Source organism: Nematostella vectensis, chromosome 3 (assembly GCF_932526225.1).
Source record: "Nematostella vectensis chromosome 3, jaNemVect1.1, whole genome shotgun sequence".
NCBI lineage: Eukaryota > Metazoa > Cnidaria > Anthozoa > Actiniaria > Edwardsiidae > Nematostella > Nematostella vectensis.
Window position 1 is genome coordinate 8981591 of NC_064036.1, and position 15413 is coordinate 8997003.

General features: G+C 45.5%; 1 protein-coding gene across 1 annotated transcript in view; it reads left to right on the forward strand.

Annotated features, from left to right (window-relative positions):
- LOC5512095 overlaps positions 1–15413 on the forward strand; it is a 121016-nt gene that overhangs the window by 90106 nt on the left and 15497 nt on the right. Inside the window, exons 118-139 of the mRNA XM_048725831.1 lie at positions 46–600; positions 1970–2179; positions 2458–2726; positions 3212–3491; positions 3708–3966; positions 4503–4659; positions 4823–5024; positions 5803–6360; positions 7087–7302; positions 7805–8017; positions 8240–8455; positions 8648–8866; positions 8960–9175; positions 9337–9561; positions 9924–10136; positions 10480–10689; positions 11170–11376; positions 11520–11750; positions 12081–12296; positions 12688–12921; positions 13379–13591; positions 14789–15007. Of these exons, the coding sequence (XP_048581788.1) occupies positions 46–600; positions 1970–2179; positions 2458–2726; positions 3212–3491; positions 3708–3966; positions 4503–4659; positions 4823–5024; positions 5803–6360; positions 7087–7302; positions 7805–8017; positions 8240–8455; positions 8648–8866; positions 8960–9175; positions 9337–9561; positions 9924–10136; positions 10480–10689; positions 11170–11376; positions 11520–11750; positions 12081–12296; positions 12688–12921; positions 13379–13591; positions 14789–15007 (5538 nt within the window). The remainder of the gene's footprint in view (positions 1–45; positions 601–1969; positions 2180–2457; positions 2727–3211; positions 3492–3707; positions 3967–4502; positions 4660–4822; positions 5025–5802; positions 6361–7086; positions 7303–7804; positions 8018–8239; positions 8456–8647; positions 8867–8959; positions 9176–9336; positions 9562–9923; positions 10137–10479; positions 10690–11169; positions 11377–11519; positions 11751–12080; positions 12297–12687; positions 12922–13378; positions 13592–14788; positions 15008–15413) is intronic.

Genomic DNA, 15413 nt, shown 5'->3' on the forward strand with positions numbered 1-15413 from the left:
ACATTAGCATATTCCAGTCATTGAATTCACATTTTGTTTCTGTAGTTCTCGTTAAAAAGAAAACAGACATTGCTTTCCTGATCTCGGCGACCGGGCCCTCCGCACGGCAATCCCATAGTCACATTGTGTCATCTATTGCCAGCATCATCGAGAAGTACGGGTTCAACAGGATCCGATACGCTTTTATCGAGTTTAACGACTATAGTTACCCCAGAGTACGCTTCACCCAGAGATTCAACGAGCCCAGCCAGCTCATCGCCTTCATCAAAGCCATGCCTCCACTTAACTTTGGTCAGCCAAACATTGAGCGTGGTTTATATAGCGCTGGTGAAGTATTCCAGTTTGGCTCAGATCCTAGCTCACGCAAGGTTCTGGTAGTGATGGTAGATCGCAGCTCGACTGAGGACATGGATGAAGTGGCTCGCAAGGCGAAGGAGCTAGAAAAGCAGGGGATCACAATAATTGCAATTGCTCTTGGCTCTACAGCAGATCCAGATCAACTGGGCAAGATCGCGACAAGCCCTAAAAACCTGATTGAAAAACCAGACGTACAGGATCCAAAAGAAACGGCAGACAAGATTATGGACAAGGTCTTACAAGGTATTTGCTGTTTGCCCCCTTGTCTTTTCCTTCTCTTCTTATTGTAATATCTTTCCTTGGAATTTTCTTACTTTCCACTATGGGTGTGTATCTTCTCTGCTTCTCACAGAAATGTGCACCAGCATCTGTCATAGGTACGGTCGCTGTGTCATGCTGGCTAATGTCACAATGTTTTGTAACTGCTCACGCGCATGCCCGATAACGATGAGACCGCTGTGCGGAAGTGACGGCAAGAACTACTGGAATAAATGTCATATAGAACGAGAGTCTTGTCGATACAATCTAGACCTGAAAGTGAAATGGCAAGGATTCTGTTGTGAGTGGGATGTTCTAACTTCTTTTCCTTATTTACTATGCATAGAACCTTCTAAGTATCTTAGTAAGATATCTCCTGTATCCCTGTCTTATCTATGTACTTGTAGACTTTCCTTTCTTCTATTCTGCTCTATCCTTCACTAGAGACTTATAAGTTTTTCCTCAATTTCCACTTCACCATTCTCAAATTGTTAACCCACCTAGGCATCTACCTGTTTCCCATTTAATTTTCCTTCCTTTGTGTGTGAATGACTGCTCTGTCTCTCTCTCTATCTCCGCTCTTACCAGCTGTGTCTCCCTGCTCGCGTATTTCTTGTTCTCATTACGGGCGCTGCGTCGTTCGTAATAATGGGAAAGCACATTGCGTGTGCCCCAGGCAATGTCAAGTGCGCTTCAAGCCAGTATGTGGCACCGACGGACGGGAGTACCTCAACAGATGCTTCCTCCGCAGGAACGCTTGTAGAACGCAAACCAGTATCAAGGTGCATAAGTGGGGACTGTGCAGTAAGTACATCAGTGACAGTACTTAAAGCCTGCTTGTTTGTGAAAGGAAAACAAATCTGACAGCCCTTAAAGCCTGCTTGTTTGTGGAAGGAAAACAAATCTGACAGTCCTTAAAGCCTGCTTGTTTGTGAAAGGAAAACAAATCTGACAGTCCTTAAAGCCTGCTTGTTTGTGAAAGGAAAACAAATCTGACAGTCCTTAAAGCCTGCTTGTTTGTGAAAGGAAAGCTTTTCTGAAGCATAAAAAGTCTACTTGTGTGGAGTGTTTGCCTAGATCTTTGTTCTTCTCCCTTTCATGTGTTCATCAATCTATACCTGTGGACTTAATATTCTAATATATCATTTTTTGTTCCAACAGCCTTTATTGCTCTCAAACGCTTCCCACGTCAGGAAGGCTATTTATATTTCTTACCTATAACACCCCTACCCCACCATTCGATCAGGGCCACCGGCACCAGTCTGTTCTTTAGGAATTGTCTCTGGCTCTAAGGAACCTGAACTACATTATTGCATACTTAAGTAACGCTAAGACATTATTATCTTATGAACAGACCCTTGCAAAAATGTTGAGTGTAAGTTCAAGGCCAGATGCGTCGGTCTTCCGGACGGTTCAGCAGTCTGCGAGTGTAACACAGAGTGCCCTTCTGAAGCCAGTCCGGTCTGTGGCCAGGACGGCCGGACATACTCATCAACGTGTGCCATGGACGCACGTGCATGCCAGGCCCAGACCTCTATAGCTGTTAAACATCCCGGTCTCTGCCGTGAGTATAGTATTACTTGAATCGCACTGCTAATAAGCCATGGCGTCGTAAACCCAATTGAATCACTTCGTATGGGACCTGGTCCCATTCTTGCTGACCCCATTGGGTCAAATACTCAATAAAATTGTTAATGAAAATAACCAAGAGCCCCGCCCTGTTCTACGCCATGCTTACATCACTTAAAATCATAAGAGTAGTGGGATGGAGAGTGCATTTTTCTGACTCGCGTCATTGCAGTTGAGGTTTTTACCCATTTTTCTGACTCGCTGCCATTGCAGGTAAGGTTTTGGATGTGGGTTTCCTGGTGGGAATCCCCGACGGTGATGCTGACGTATACTTGCCCGTAATGAAGAACATAGTCAAAGACCTTGCAGCACAATTGAACCTTCTCGACGTGCGCATCGGTCTTGTCGATTACAGCGGCCCTGCTGAGGTGCGCATGCGCTTTAATGAGAATTTGGAGTCCTTGACTGGCCCATTGTTCAGCAAACGCGTCGACGCTTTGATCAAAGCAAGCGGGGGATCCCTGCCTGGCGGACTTCGAAAGGTTAGTATTCAGCCCATTGGCCCACGTTTAACAGCTCTTATTTTAAACCTGGACACCTTAACCGGATGCCCTTTTAACATTGACAGAAATTGTCATTTTTTATCGCGGTTGTTGTTAGAGAATTTAGACAGCAAATGGAAGCCTAAAACCGTTTAGTATGCGATTAGGCTAATAAACAGAAGAAGGGGTTTTGATAATTAACAATATTAAGCTTAACCCCAACCAATAATTATTGATTCTCGGACAGATTTAACCGTCTAGGTAGAATGTCTAGTCACATAACCATAACCGCATTTTGATGACCGTGTATTCATTTTTTAATTTAACCTCATCCGGGAGAAGAGTCCATAGACGTTGCTGTTTGGTCCCCTCCCTTATTTTTGTTCACCATACTTTACCGCTATACGTTTTAAGGTTCTATTTAGCTTCTCTTTAAAAACATCGTGTCGTTCGCTCTTAACACTCAATCGTTCGACATTTTCTAGGCTCGAATGGACCTCTTTTCTCTTGCTGGCGGCGACAGGCCCTTTGTGGAAGATACACTTATCGTTTTAAGTACGGGCGATTTTAGCCAAGTGTCGCCAGATGTCCAAAGAGAAGTTCAATTGCTAAGAGACAGGTCGATTAAAGTAATTCCTATCGGTGTGGATTCACCTGACGTTAGCAAGATGAAGAGCATCGCGTCTGCCGATGACCTCGTGGTGCTGCCACGCCCTGGTCAGGAGTCTGAGGATGTACGCAAAGTGCCGTTCATACTCACGCAAGGTATACTATCAGATTTTCCCAGTTTAAAGGTCGCAAAAAGAAGCACAATTAGTTAATCTAGTTTTAATCTAGCTATCTTCATCATCGCTACCATGATGATGATCATCATTTTCATCAGGACCCCCACAAATATAAACAGTATCAAGCAATATTAACCTAGTCAGGCATCATCTCGTTGTACGTCAAGATAAGAATTTTTTTGCATTATTTTAACAGAGCACACCAGCTGTCGCGATGTCAAATTCTCTGGTAGCTCAAGCCCTGGCCACTATCTGATCTACGGCAGCAAGATATGCAAAACTCCGCTGCGTCTATACTGCCATTTTATGGACAGCGATGAGCCTAAAGAATATCTCACGCTCACCACCGGTGCCGATAATAACTTCGCCTTGATTCACGACGAGCGTCTGCGCGACCGGTACCAATGCAGCGGTGATGTTCTGAAAGAGCCATATGCAGAGAGTGGAAGGACAAGGTACAGGCACCTGATGTGCTCTGGTATCTTATTTACCGTGATACATTTATTGTTAATTTGCTGGTTCCCGTTATTTCGATATAAATTTATTTGATCTACCTAGTTTATGGGCGTTAATTTACTGTGATAGGCTGGAAGAATGTGTAAGCCTGTTCTGCCTCGAAAGAAAAAATATGTTAAATCCCAGAAATTTAGACATGTTCAGAAATATATTCAAAAATATTTTGACGATATTAAGCTTTGTTTTCTCCTCCTGAAATACGAAACCCCTGCTAGATGCGTAATCAGACAAATCCAAAGCCAGTACAGTAACCAGATAAATCATCCGCTAGAAGAGTAATCAAACAAATCCAACCCTTGTCGAGTAACCAGACAATTCCATCGCTAGCATAGTAACCAGATAACTACACCAATAGCAAATTAACCATATAAATACACCAATAGCAGAGTAACCCGACAACTTCACGAGTGTAGAGCAACAAGACTAATCCACTGCTATCAGAGTAAGTAGCAAGTAACCTTTTTTTCTGTTTCAGGTTCAATAAAGTTCGGTTAGACGTCGAGAAATTGACCATTTTGACTAGTGATTTCACGTTCGCTCGTTCGGACCCACGAGGCAAGCAGATCCCTTACGGCACAGCGGGGGATTGCTACTCGGTCAGCCAGGAGAACTGCCGCAAGGGTAGCTTTAAGGTTTGTATAACCTTTCTTTCCTTTTCATATATCGTGGTACATAGGGTTTCAACGTATCTCCAATTTTTCCTGTCAGCTAGTTTGCACCTATCCTACCACGCCCTGCCTCTTTCCTACGCCTACAAAAGGTGTCTGATATATATGTGTTTGTTTCTCCATAAAGATTGATCTGTGGGGCACGGGCATTAGGATAAGAGAAGACGTCACGTGGATCCACCAGGGATTCCCTAAGAACCTACGAATACAAGATTTCAACCGGACCGACGATGGACTGATCGTGGCAGGGAAGTGTGGTGGATACTGTGGCCGATGCAGGCCTATCGATGGCAACATTCCTGTGGATCTGATCTGTCCTGTACCAGCTGGTAAAACACAAATAGAACACACCTGACTCGTACCAATAGCTAACATACCAGTAGAACACGTGTCCCACACTGATAGGTAACATTCCAGTTAAACACATCTCCTCCTTACCAATAGGTAACATACCAGTATAACACGTGTCCCATACTGATAGGTAACATACCACTAGAACACGTGTCCCACACTGCTGGTAACGTACCAGTTAAACACATCACCCATTTACCAATAGGTAAGATACCAGTATAACACCTGTCCCATACTGATAGGTAACATTCCAGTTAAACACATCTCCCCCTTACCAATAGGTAACATATCAGTATAACACCTGTCCAATACTCATAGGTAACATTCCAGTTAAACACATCTCCCCCTCACCAATAGGTAACGTACCAGTATAACACGTGTCCCATACTGATAGGTAACAACCAGTTAAACACATCTCCTCCTTACCAATAGCTAACATAACCGTAGGAGTCGGGGTCTGAGATACTCACACCATGAGCTCGGATGGAAAAAAACACTAAACATGTCGATCATACTACTACATGGTGAAATACCTGCTTTAAAAAAACTTGACGTTAGTGAAAAAAAAACGTATGTGAAAAAAACGAGATTCAAGTTTGGCTGTTTTCTCGATACTTCTTGCTAGTGTCAGTTCAATCGAAGTTTTTTCTGAATTGTTTGTTTATGTTTATTATGTGTCATTCCACTGAATTATTTTAGAGTGATTTTGTGTCATTCCAATGGCTTCTTTTCAATGATTTGTTTGTTATCGCTTAGCTTGTGCTATCCCGATGGAGATGATATTTGCTCTGGACGGCTCCAACCAAGTGTCTCTTGAAGACTTTGAAAAGCAGAAGAAATTCATCACCGGACTGATCGACGCCTTTAAAATCTCCCCATCTCACACTCGCGTGGCTGTGTTGCTGCACAGCACTGGCACCGAGAGCGTTATCAACTTGGAAAACTTCGATGACGCCGCGCCACTCAAGGAAAAAATCAGCAAGCTACAACATTCGCTCAGGCCAGCCAGCGGTATTCGCGTGAGCAGTATGCTCACTTCAGCTGCGCGTATCTTCAGCCCCGGTAGATTCGTGAGGGTTGGTGTGCGCAGAGTCCTTATCGCGATCATTAATGGACCTATCCCAGAAAATATTGCACCTACCGCGCGAGTGCTAAAGAACTCTCGTATCCAAGTGTTTGCGCTGGGTGTAGGGCTGTACTCTCCTCTTGATAAGTTAAAGCAGATTTCGACTGCTGATGAGGACGCCTTCAGACTCGACAGTTTTAATGAGTTGCGAGGTCTTGGGGTGACACTAGCTACCAATGTTTGTAAAGGTAAGACCCACATGGGAATAGAAATGGGACTACTAATGGAATTTACTTTTGCTTATCCAGTCTTGTTCATGTCTTGCTTTGTTCATGGTATGTAGCATAGAAGAAGTATATTACAGTGCACCTTGTTTTTGTAGACATGTAGACATTGTTTTATGCATAGTAGGTTCTTTATGCCTTATCCCACCAGCGTCAATAACCTAAAAGGTGATGCACATTCTGAGCTCTGTTAACTGGGCAAGAACTACAGCGATAATTTGTTTGAATCTGGCTAGGAGTTTGACCTCCTAGCCGCTTTATTCAGTTTATTACTGATTAACAATACAACTCAGATAATCAACTAGTGTTGCCTCTAATGACAAATAAATTCGCAAAAGCTAATAGAAATGGTCCAGTTAAGGTGAGGGCAACATAGACGCCATAATGCACGGCCTGGAGAAAGGGGAGGTGGCGTGATTTCTGGTGAACGTCCTCACTCGTTGAAAAATCAAAGTGAGTGAATGAACCGTGTGACGCTTGACGGTAATGCCCCTTGGAGGGGGGTCAATGCAATGACCCCTACTCACGCGCCAGACGCGTGTCATTATGTAATAATTTTACAGTCACGGGTAACAAGGCTCTAGTTACTTAGACAATAACAATACGTTGTGGGTTTACATAAAATTCTTTTTGCATGCAAAAATCCATTTTTGCAGACCATGTTTTATGCACTGTGTGTTCTTCCTGTAGACCCCTGTTTTGCTGTAGTGTGTGCGAACCACGCCCATTGCGTCACACTCTCGGACGGCCGTACAACATGTGTCTGCCCGTCAGCGATAGACTGTCCGGGTGTCCCGTCCCCGGTTTGTGGTACGGACGGGAAGACTTACAATAACGACTGCCTTCTCCGCGCAACCGCTTGTCATAACGGTTCTAACATACAGGTGGCGGGTCTTGGGCAATGTGGTACGTATACCCTTGTTATATCTTATCGGTGATAAAACGCTTATTCCACTAAAAATCGATCGCTTGGGTATAGATGTTAAGAAAAATATCAAACATTCGTATAGGCCCGTGTGAGATGTTTGAATATACTGCTGCCCCGCTCTCTCCCCGTGACCAGTGAACTTCTAAATGTCTCCATTGTTATCCCCGTGACCGATGGACCGCTAAATGTCTCCATTGTTATCCTCGTGACCGTTGGACTGCTAAATGTCTCCATTGCTATCCCCGTGACCGATGGACTGCTAAATGTCTCCATTGTTATCACCGTGACCGTTGGACCACTAAATGTCTCCGTTGTTCTCCCCTTGACTAGTGAACCTCTAAATGTTTTCATTGTTTTCCCCGTGACCGATGGACCGCTAAATGTCTCGATTGTTTTCCCCGTGACCGATGGACCGTTTATGTCTGGATTGTTCTCCCCTTGGTCCATGGAGCGCTAAGTTTCTCGGTTTTTCCTCCCTAGGCCCTTGTGCATCTCTGCGTTGTAGGTCGCCCTCCCGCTGTCAGGTTATTAAAGGCAAGCCTCAGTGCGTGTGCCGGGACGTTCGCGAGTGCCCATCAAGCATGGACCCCGTCTGTAGCACAACAGGCGAGACCTTTATCACAAAGTGCCACATGGAAGTCGAGGCTTGCACGGAGTCACGGAGCATGATGGTAGCCAGGAGGGGAGAATGTGGTACGTAGCATATGATTGGTGATCTACCAAGTGTGACCATTGGTTGTGATGGTGTTATTAGCTAGTGGTGGTCGTGAGGGGGGGGGGGGGGTCACCAAGTATGATAGTGAGCAGTTATAAGCTAGCTAAGACTTGGCGGTAAGGGGACGGGGGGTGGTTTAGGTGGGGGAGTTTGAAGGTTTTTATCAGGGCATTTTTAATACGTGCATCTTTCCGAATCAGACCCTTGTTCGCGAGTGAAATGCAAGGAAGACCGTCACTGCGTGGTAGACATGGACATGAAGCCCAAGTGCATATGTCCGTCCGAGAGTGAATGTCCACTGACCGTAGATACCGTTTGCGGAACCGACAAGAGCTCTTACCTGAACGAGTGTGTTATGAAGGCTCGCGCTTGTCGCAAAGAGAAATCAGTGACTGTGGCTCACAGGGGCTTCTGCGGTAAGTGTTGTTTTATTCAGAAAAATAAATCAGGTTTTGCCTTTTGGCAAATAATTATTTATATTGTTTTAGTTGTTGATCATGAAACCCTTTAATTCTGTTTAAAATATGTGCTTATTTGTATATTTATGATCGATGCATCACCGCTAGATGTTATGCTAAAGTATCAATATACCGTTTCTGGTTGAACAGGCGCATGCAGCCTTGCCAAACCCTGCGAGCATCGCGCCAAGTGCATATCCAACACGGACGGGACACTGACGTGCACATGCCGCAAAGAAGAGAACTGTCCAGGAAGAGCAGACTATGTGTGTGGAAGCGACGGCAACTCGTACTTTACCGAGTGTCATATGGATGCCACGGCGTGCCGGGAGTCAAGAGATATCACCGTCAAACACAAAGGACCATGTGGTAAAACAACTCACTCCACTCAACAAATACGCACAGTTAACTTGTTTTTTATGTTAGACGATGCCCCCTGACTCCCATGGTCTAATCCCACAGGTTCGTGCTCCCCTGGCTCTTGCAAGTTTTACGGCGTATGTGTCGGTGTAGAGGATGGTTCTATGAAGTGTGTGTGCCCAAAGCCCGAGGAGTGTCCGTATGTAAACGCGCCCGTTTGCGGGACAGACGACAGAACTTACCCCAGCGAGTGCATAATGAAGACAAGTGCATGCGCAGACAAAAAGGCCGTCCGTGTGAAGCACGCTGGCGAGTGTGGTAGGTACCAGGCCTTTACACCCATAACCAATCAGCTGCTTTCCAAGTCTTCTTGGGATTTCACTATTCTGTCAAGCTCTCTCAATCTCCCTCAATTGTGGCATATTCATCGTCTTTGTCCCCTTGCCATCATCGCATGTAAACAAGTATTTCCCTTGCAGGCCCATGTGGGACTCTAGTGTGTACAAATGGCAAGAATTGTGTGACGTCGCACCAAGGTCTGACCAGGCAGGCAGTCTGTGCATGCCCGCGATTCGAAGACTGCCCACGAGACTTCAGACCAGTGTGTGGCTCGGACCTGCGTACATACGTGAACCTGTGCCGACTGCAGGTGGAGGTGTGCCAGACGGGACGCGCCGTGACGGTCCTGAGGCAAGGGGCCTGTGGTAAGTCATGTCTCTACCGTTCACACGCCCCCACACTGGGGGAGGGGAGGGGGGCCTGTGGTAAGTCATGTCTCTACCGTACACACGCCCCCACACAGGGGGGGGGGAGGCGGGTCTGTGGTGAGTCATAAACCTACCGCACACACACCCCCACACAGGGGGGCCTGTGGTGAGTCATAAACCTACCGTTCACACGCCCACACACAGGGTGAGAGGAGGGGGGCCTGTGGTAAGTCATGTCTCTACTATATACACGCCCCGACACAGGGGGCCTGTGGTGAGTCATGTCTCTACCGTATAAACGCCCAAGAGTCTTGCTTCTCTTCTGAGTGTAGTCTAAATGTTGCTGTCTTGTTTTTTAGATCCTTGCTCGGTTTCGAAGTGTAAGTATAACTCCGAGTGTGTAAAGCGTGCTGATGGCTCTACGACCTGTCAATGTCCGACCGACCGTTGTCCCAAGGAAGCAAGTCCCGTGTGTGGCTCGGACGGGAAAACTTACGAAAATGAATGCAAGCTACGTGTAGAGAGTTGCAAGGCCAATCAAAACGTCCGAATCATATCAAGAACTAAATGCAGTAAGTAGCAATATCATATTGACTGCAAGATTTCTTTATTTTGTCGTTTTTCTGAGATTTTCATTTATGGTTACAGAAAATGACTGACTCTACAAACAAATGATGTAAACAAGTCGTTTTTCTGTATACGAAAGAATGCGTTTAATGCGCCGAGTTTCTGTTCCAATAGTTTTAACGTATCAGTCTAAACTTTTTGTATGTGTCCGGAAATCAACCCTACACCGAGTGATACCGTACCGTATTGTTTCTTTCTTTTTGTTAAAACATATATCGCCATGGGATTATGTTACTATGATAAGGTGATATCAGTATGCCTCTAACGAGTTCATTCTTCTCCACCAAGACGCTTGTACCCTTTCCACTTGTAACCTCGTCTATGGAACTTGCTCGGCCAGCTCTGCGAACGCTTCGTGTATCTGTCCTACCAACTGCCCGTCTGACTGGGACCCAGTGTGCGGCGATGACGGCGTCACTTACCAGAACTTGTGCCACCTGCTCCGAGAGGCGTGTACCTCCGGCAGGATCATCCGCCGACTGTACCGAGGAGTGTGTGGTAAGGCAGTAGTCTCACCTAGGCCGGGTTTACGCACGCCAAGGAACTGAAGACTTAAGTGCTTACATGCGTGTGTAAATCGGAGCGTAGGAAATGGAAAGGGAGAAGGAAGAATAAACCGTTCCGTTTCTTCCTTCTCTGCTTCCATTTTCGCTTACTTTCCCTTCGCACTTGATATACAACCGTGTGAGTAAGAACTTATGTTGGGGCTTGATAAGGGACTTATATGGCTACAATTAAAGCTTTTATAGCAAATTTTTCTAAACCAGCACGATTTAAAATCTTTTCATAGTTTCATAGAAATTAAACCAGTCTTTTTGCAAAATAAAAAGATTGATTTTCCTCGATTCCTAAACAAAACAATAACGCATTATGACACTCAATATAACAGAGAATAACTATACTATTATAAATTACTGGTAGTGAGAAATGTTTCCATAGAGTCGAGTCACCATGTGTATACTAATTGATTCTCTTTAGACGCGTGTGCGGCGAAAAAGTGCCGTTACTATGGCCAGTGCCGCGTAGGCAGCGATGGGATAGCTGAGTGCGCATGCCCACTATCGTGCCCATCCACCGCAGACCCAGTCTGCGCCAGCGATGGCAGAACTTACCAAAATGAGTGCTTAGCGAAGAAATACGCATGTGAGAAAAAGCGCGACCTCACATTTACACGGGGAAAATGCGGTAAGATTGCAATTTTCGAAATCGCGAATAAAAGAATGTATGTATGTATAGTAAAACATTGTATATTGCTAGTATACGCTTTTTACCATACTAAAAAGAGATATGTCCCTTAAAAGTCTTTAATAACTGCTATTTTGTTATAGGTCTAATAACCACTCCTTGCTCGGCGCGTATATGCCGCTATCATGCAAAGTGCCAGTATACAGGCTCCTCCCTAGAGTGCCGCTGCCCAAGCGAGAGCGACTGCCTCCCTGCTGCAAAGGTCTGCGGCTATGATGGCAAAGTAATGAAGACTTACCAAAGCCAGTGTCACATGGAGGCTGAGGGGTGCAGGATGGCTAAAGACCTTCAACTTATCAGACTGGGCAGCTGCGGTAAGTTGTATAGGGAAAAACCATGAACATACTATGACCGCACCTTAACCATGCCATAACTTCACCATGCCATGACTGCATCCTGCCCGTATCATGAACATTTCATAACGCACCCTGATCATACTATAACCGCACCATGTTTTTACTATGACTGCACCGTAACCGCACTCCTGTGACCGTACCATGACCATACCATGACTGTACCATGCCTATACCATGACCATACTGTACCATGGCCGCACCGTGACCGCCCCATGACTGTAATGTTAAGACCCACGTAACTGTCGTTCTGTTGATGGTTGGTCAATGTTTTCCGTTGCCTTTTTACAGAACCCTGTAAAGGCGTCAGTTGTCCATATTACGGTACGTGCGTGGCATCGCTTGATGGTAACCAAACTTGCACGTGCCCTACGGAGGAGTCATGCAGTCGGAGAGTTCGGTTGGTATGTGGTACGGACGGCAGGAGCTACCTGAACGAATGCATCCTTAAGGCCACTGCGTGTAGGAGGAAAGAGGACATTAGACCGGACAGGCAGGGGTACTGTGGTACGTATAGGTTTTGATTCTTATGTGATTATCATCACATTGTAAGGGAGGTTTTTCCCATGGTGTTGACAAAAGAAACCATGGCGAGGATGATGGTGATGTTGTTGTTTTTTATCAATGATCAAATTACATGGTCCCGCGGGTCCTTAAAAAGTCTTAAATTTGGATAAAATTTCATGATAGTCTTAAGAAGCCTTATTGATCTAAATTTTCAGATAAAAGTTTAGAATCTCTAGCTAAGATTAAGTTTTGAGCGATTTTGGGGGCTGTTTCTGTAAAAGTGCATATCCACATGGTATTAAATTTTGAAATTGTAGGTGTTAAAAAGTCTTAAAAATGTGTTAAATCTGTTGGCCATTCAGCTGCTGGAGCAATGAATTATGTTTTCCAGATGTATGTCACCTCGTGTCCTGTCCCGTGGGTACGACGTGCTTATCTAAGCGTGGTGGGCAGTATGAGTGCCGGTGTCCGACATCCTCATCCGAGTGCCCGTCTGGCGGGGCCAGTGTGTGTGGCACAGACGGCGAAACTTACGAGAACATATGTAAGCTTGTCGCTAAGGCATGCGATCAAACGCGCCTTGGCTCCCTACCTCTGGTCCAGCTGGCACAGAAAGGGGAATGTGGTAAGCATAGCAATAACACTACACATGCGAAAACTATTTTAATTCGACTTTATCCTCGGAAGAATCCTATGGACTCCATGGAAAACGTCTGTATTCTTAAACCAGTCTAAAAATCCCTGAATCACACATGTCAGGAGTCCAACCTACATTTTAGCTTAACAATGATGTGATATTATCTTAAGGCCTCCCTTGTCTAGAAGACATGTAGCGTCCGACATGTAGTGTGCGATATGTGTCCTAGTTTAGCCACCCCGAAAATTATATTAGCGCGCGCCAGATCTTGTAGCAGCGACAAAGAAATGTTTCTCGGATAGTTGAAGAACATTTTCGTGTCGCCCCCGTACATGTCGCGCTCTCATGTTTTTGCTGGTAGCAAAACTGAAAAACATTCAGGTGACATGTCACACACTATATCTCGCCTTGTTTAGCCCGGCATTTAGACACTTTTTTGCCTTAGATTCATGTGAGCACGTTGATTGCTCTGGAAACCTGGTATGCAAGCTGGAGAACTCCAAGGCTGTGTGCACATGCCCAGATGTAGCATCTTGTGACAAGACGCCTGACCCTGTGTGTGGCACAGACAACAAGGAATACTCCAACGAGTGCCTGTTGAACGTAGCGGCATGCGCGGCAAACATTCATCTGCGAGTTCTTAACAAAGGACCTTGTGGTAAAGGAGAGGGATGGGGTCTCAATACGATAAAAAGTGCCCGACATACAGAGGGACCTTGTAATGAGAGAGAGGGGTGGGATCTCAATACAGTAAGATGTGTCCAACTTACAGAGGGTCCTTGTGGTAAGGGAGAGGAATGGGGTCTCAATACGATAAAAATTGCCCGACATATAGAGGACCTTGTAATGAGAGGGGTGGGGATCCCAATACAGTAAGATGTGTCCAACTTACAGAGGGTCCTTGTGGTAAAGGAGAGGGATGGGGTCTCAATACGATAAAAAGTGCCCGACATACAGAGGGACCTTGTAATGAGAGAGAGGCTCGGGGATCTCAATACAGTAAGATGTGTCCAACTTACAGAGGGTCCTTGTGGTAAGGGAGAGGAATGGGGTCTCAATACGATAAAAATTGCCCGACATACAGAGGGACCTTGTAATGAGAGAGAGGGGTGGGGATCTCAATACAGTAAGATGTGTCCAACCTACAGAGGGTCCTTGTGGTAAGGGAGAGGGATGAGGTATCAATACGATAAAAAGTGTCCAACATACAGAGGGACCTTGTAATGAGAGAGAGAGGGATGGGGATCTCAATACAATAAAAAGTATCCATCTTACAGAGGAACCTTGTAATGAGAGAGAGGGATATGGATCTCTATACAATAAAAAGTATCCAACTTACAGAGGGTCCTAGAGGAAGGGAAAAGGGATGGGAATCACAATACGATAAAAAGTGTCCATCTTACAGAGGGTCCTAGAGGAAGGGAAAAGGGATGGGGATTACAATACGATAAAAAGTATCCATCTTACAGAGGGTCCTACAGGAAAGGGATAGGGACCTCAATACGATCAGATGTATGTCCAACATGCAGTGTCTTTAGGGTAAGGGAGAGGAATGGGCGATCGCAATACAGTAAGAAGAATTCAACATACAGAGATTCCTTGTGATGAGAGAAAGGGTTGGGAAATGAGTAAGAAGTATCCACCTTATAGAGGGTCCTGAAGATGTGAAGGATCTTCACACAAGTACACGAATGTTGAACAAGGACCACGTCAAAAAAAACTACGAACGCTTAGCAACAAGGTTAAGACCAAGTTTAAGAGAGAACGAGGCTTAGAGAAGACAAGACTGGTGGGTTTCTAGGGGAATCCCTGGTATCATGCCTGTACTGTTCATACAGCTCTTTATTCTTTGCAGGTGGCGGGTGCGCTTTGTACAAATGCCATCAGTTCGCGACTTGCAACGAAGCTCCGGACAAGACCCCAATCTGCGTGTGCCCGGACAAGGAGAAATGCCCATCAGAGTTGCGTCCGGTCTGTGCTAGTGATGGTCGAACGTATGTCAATGAGTGTGTGATGCGGGCCTTGGCATGTAGCCGAAAGGAATCGGTCAACAAAACGAAGGATGGCGCCTGTGGTGAGTACTATACACCGCGCAAAGCATCGTGATCATGCCCTGTATGATAAAAAATATATAACAAGTCCAACTTACCCTATTCTATATGTAGACCCGTGTCAGTTGGTGTCGTGTAGGTTCTATAGCAAGTCTAACGTGCCCTATCTCTATGTAGACCCGTCCCAGTTGGTGTCGTGTAGGTTCTATAGCAAGTCTAACGTGCCCTATCTCTATGTAGACCCGTGCCAGTTGGTGTCGTGTAGGTTCTATAGCAAGTCTAACGTGCCCATCTCTATGTAGACCCGTGCCAGTTGGTGTCGTGTAGGTTCTATAGCAAGTCTAACGTACCCTATCTCTATGTAGACCCGTGCCAGTTGGTGTCGTGTAGGTTCTATAGCAAGTCTAACGTGCCCTATTCTATATATAG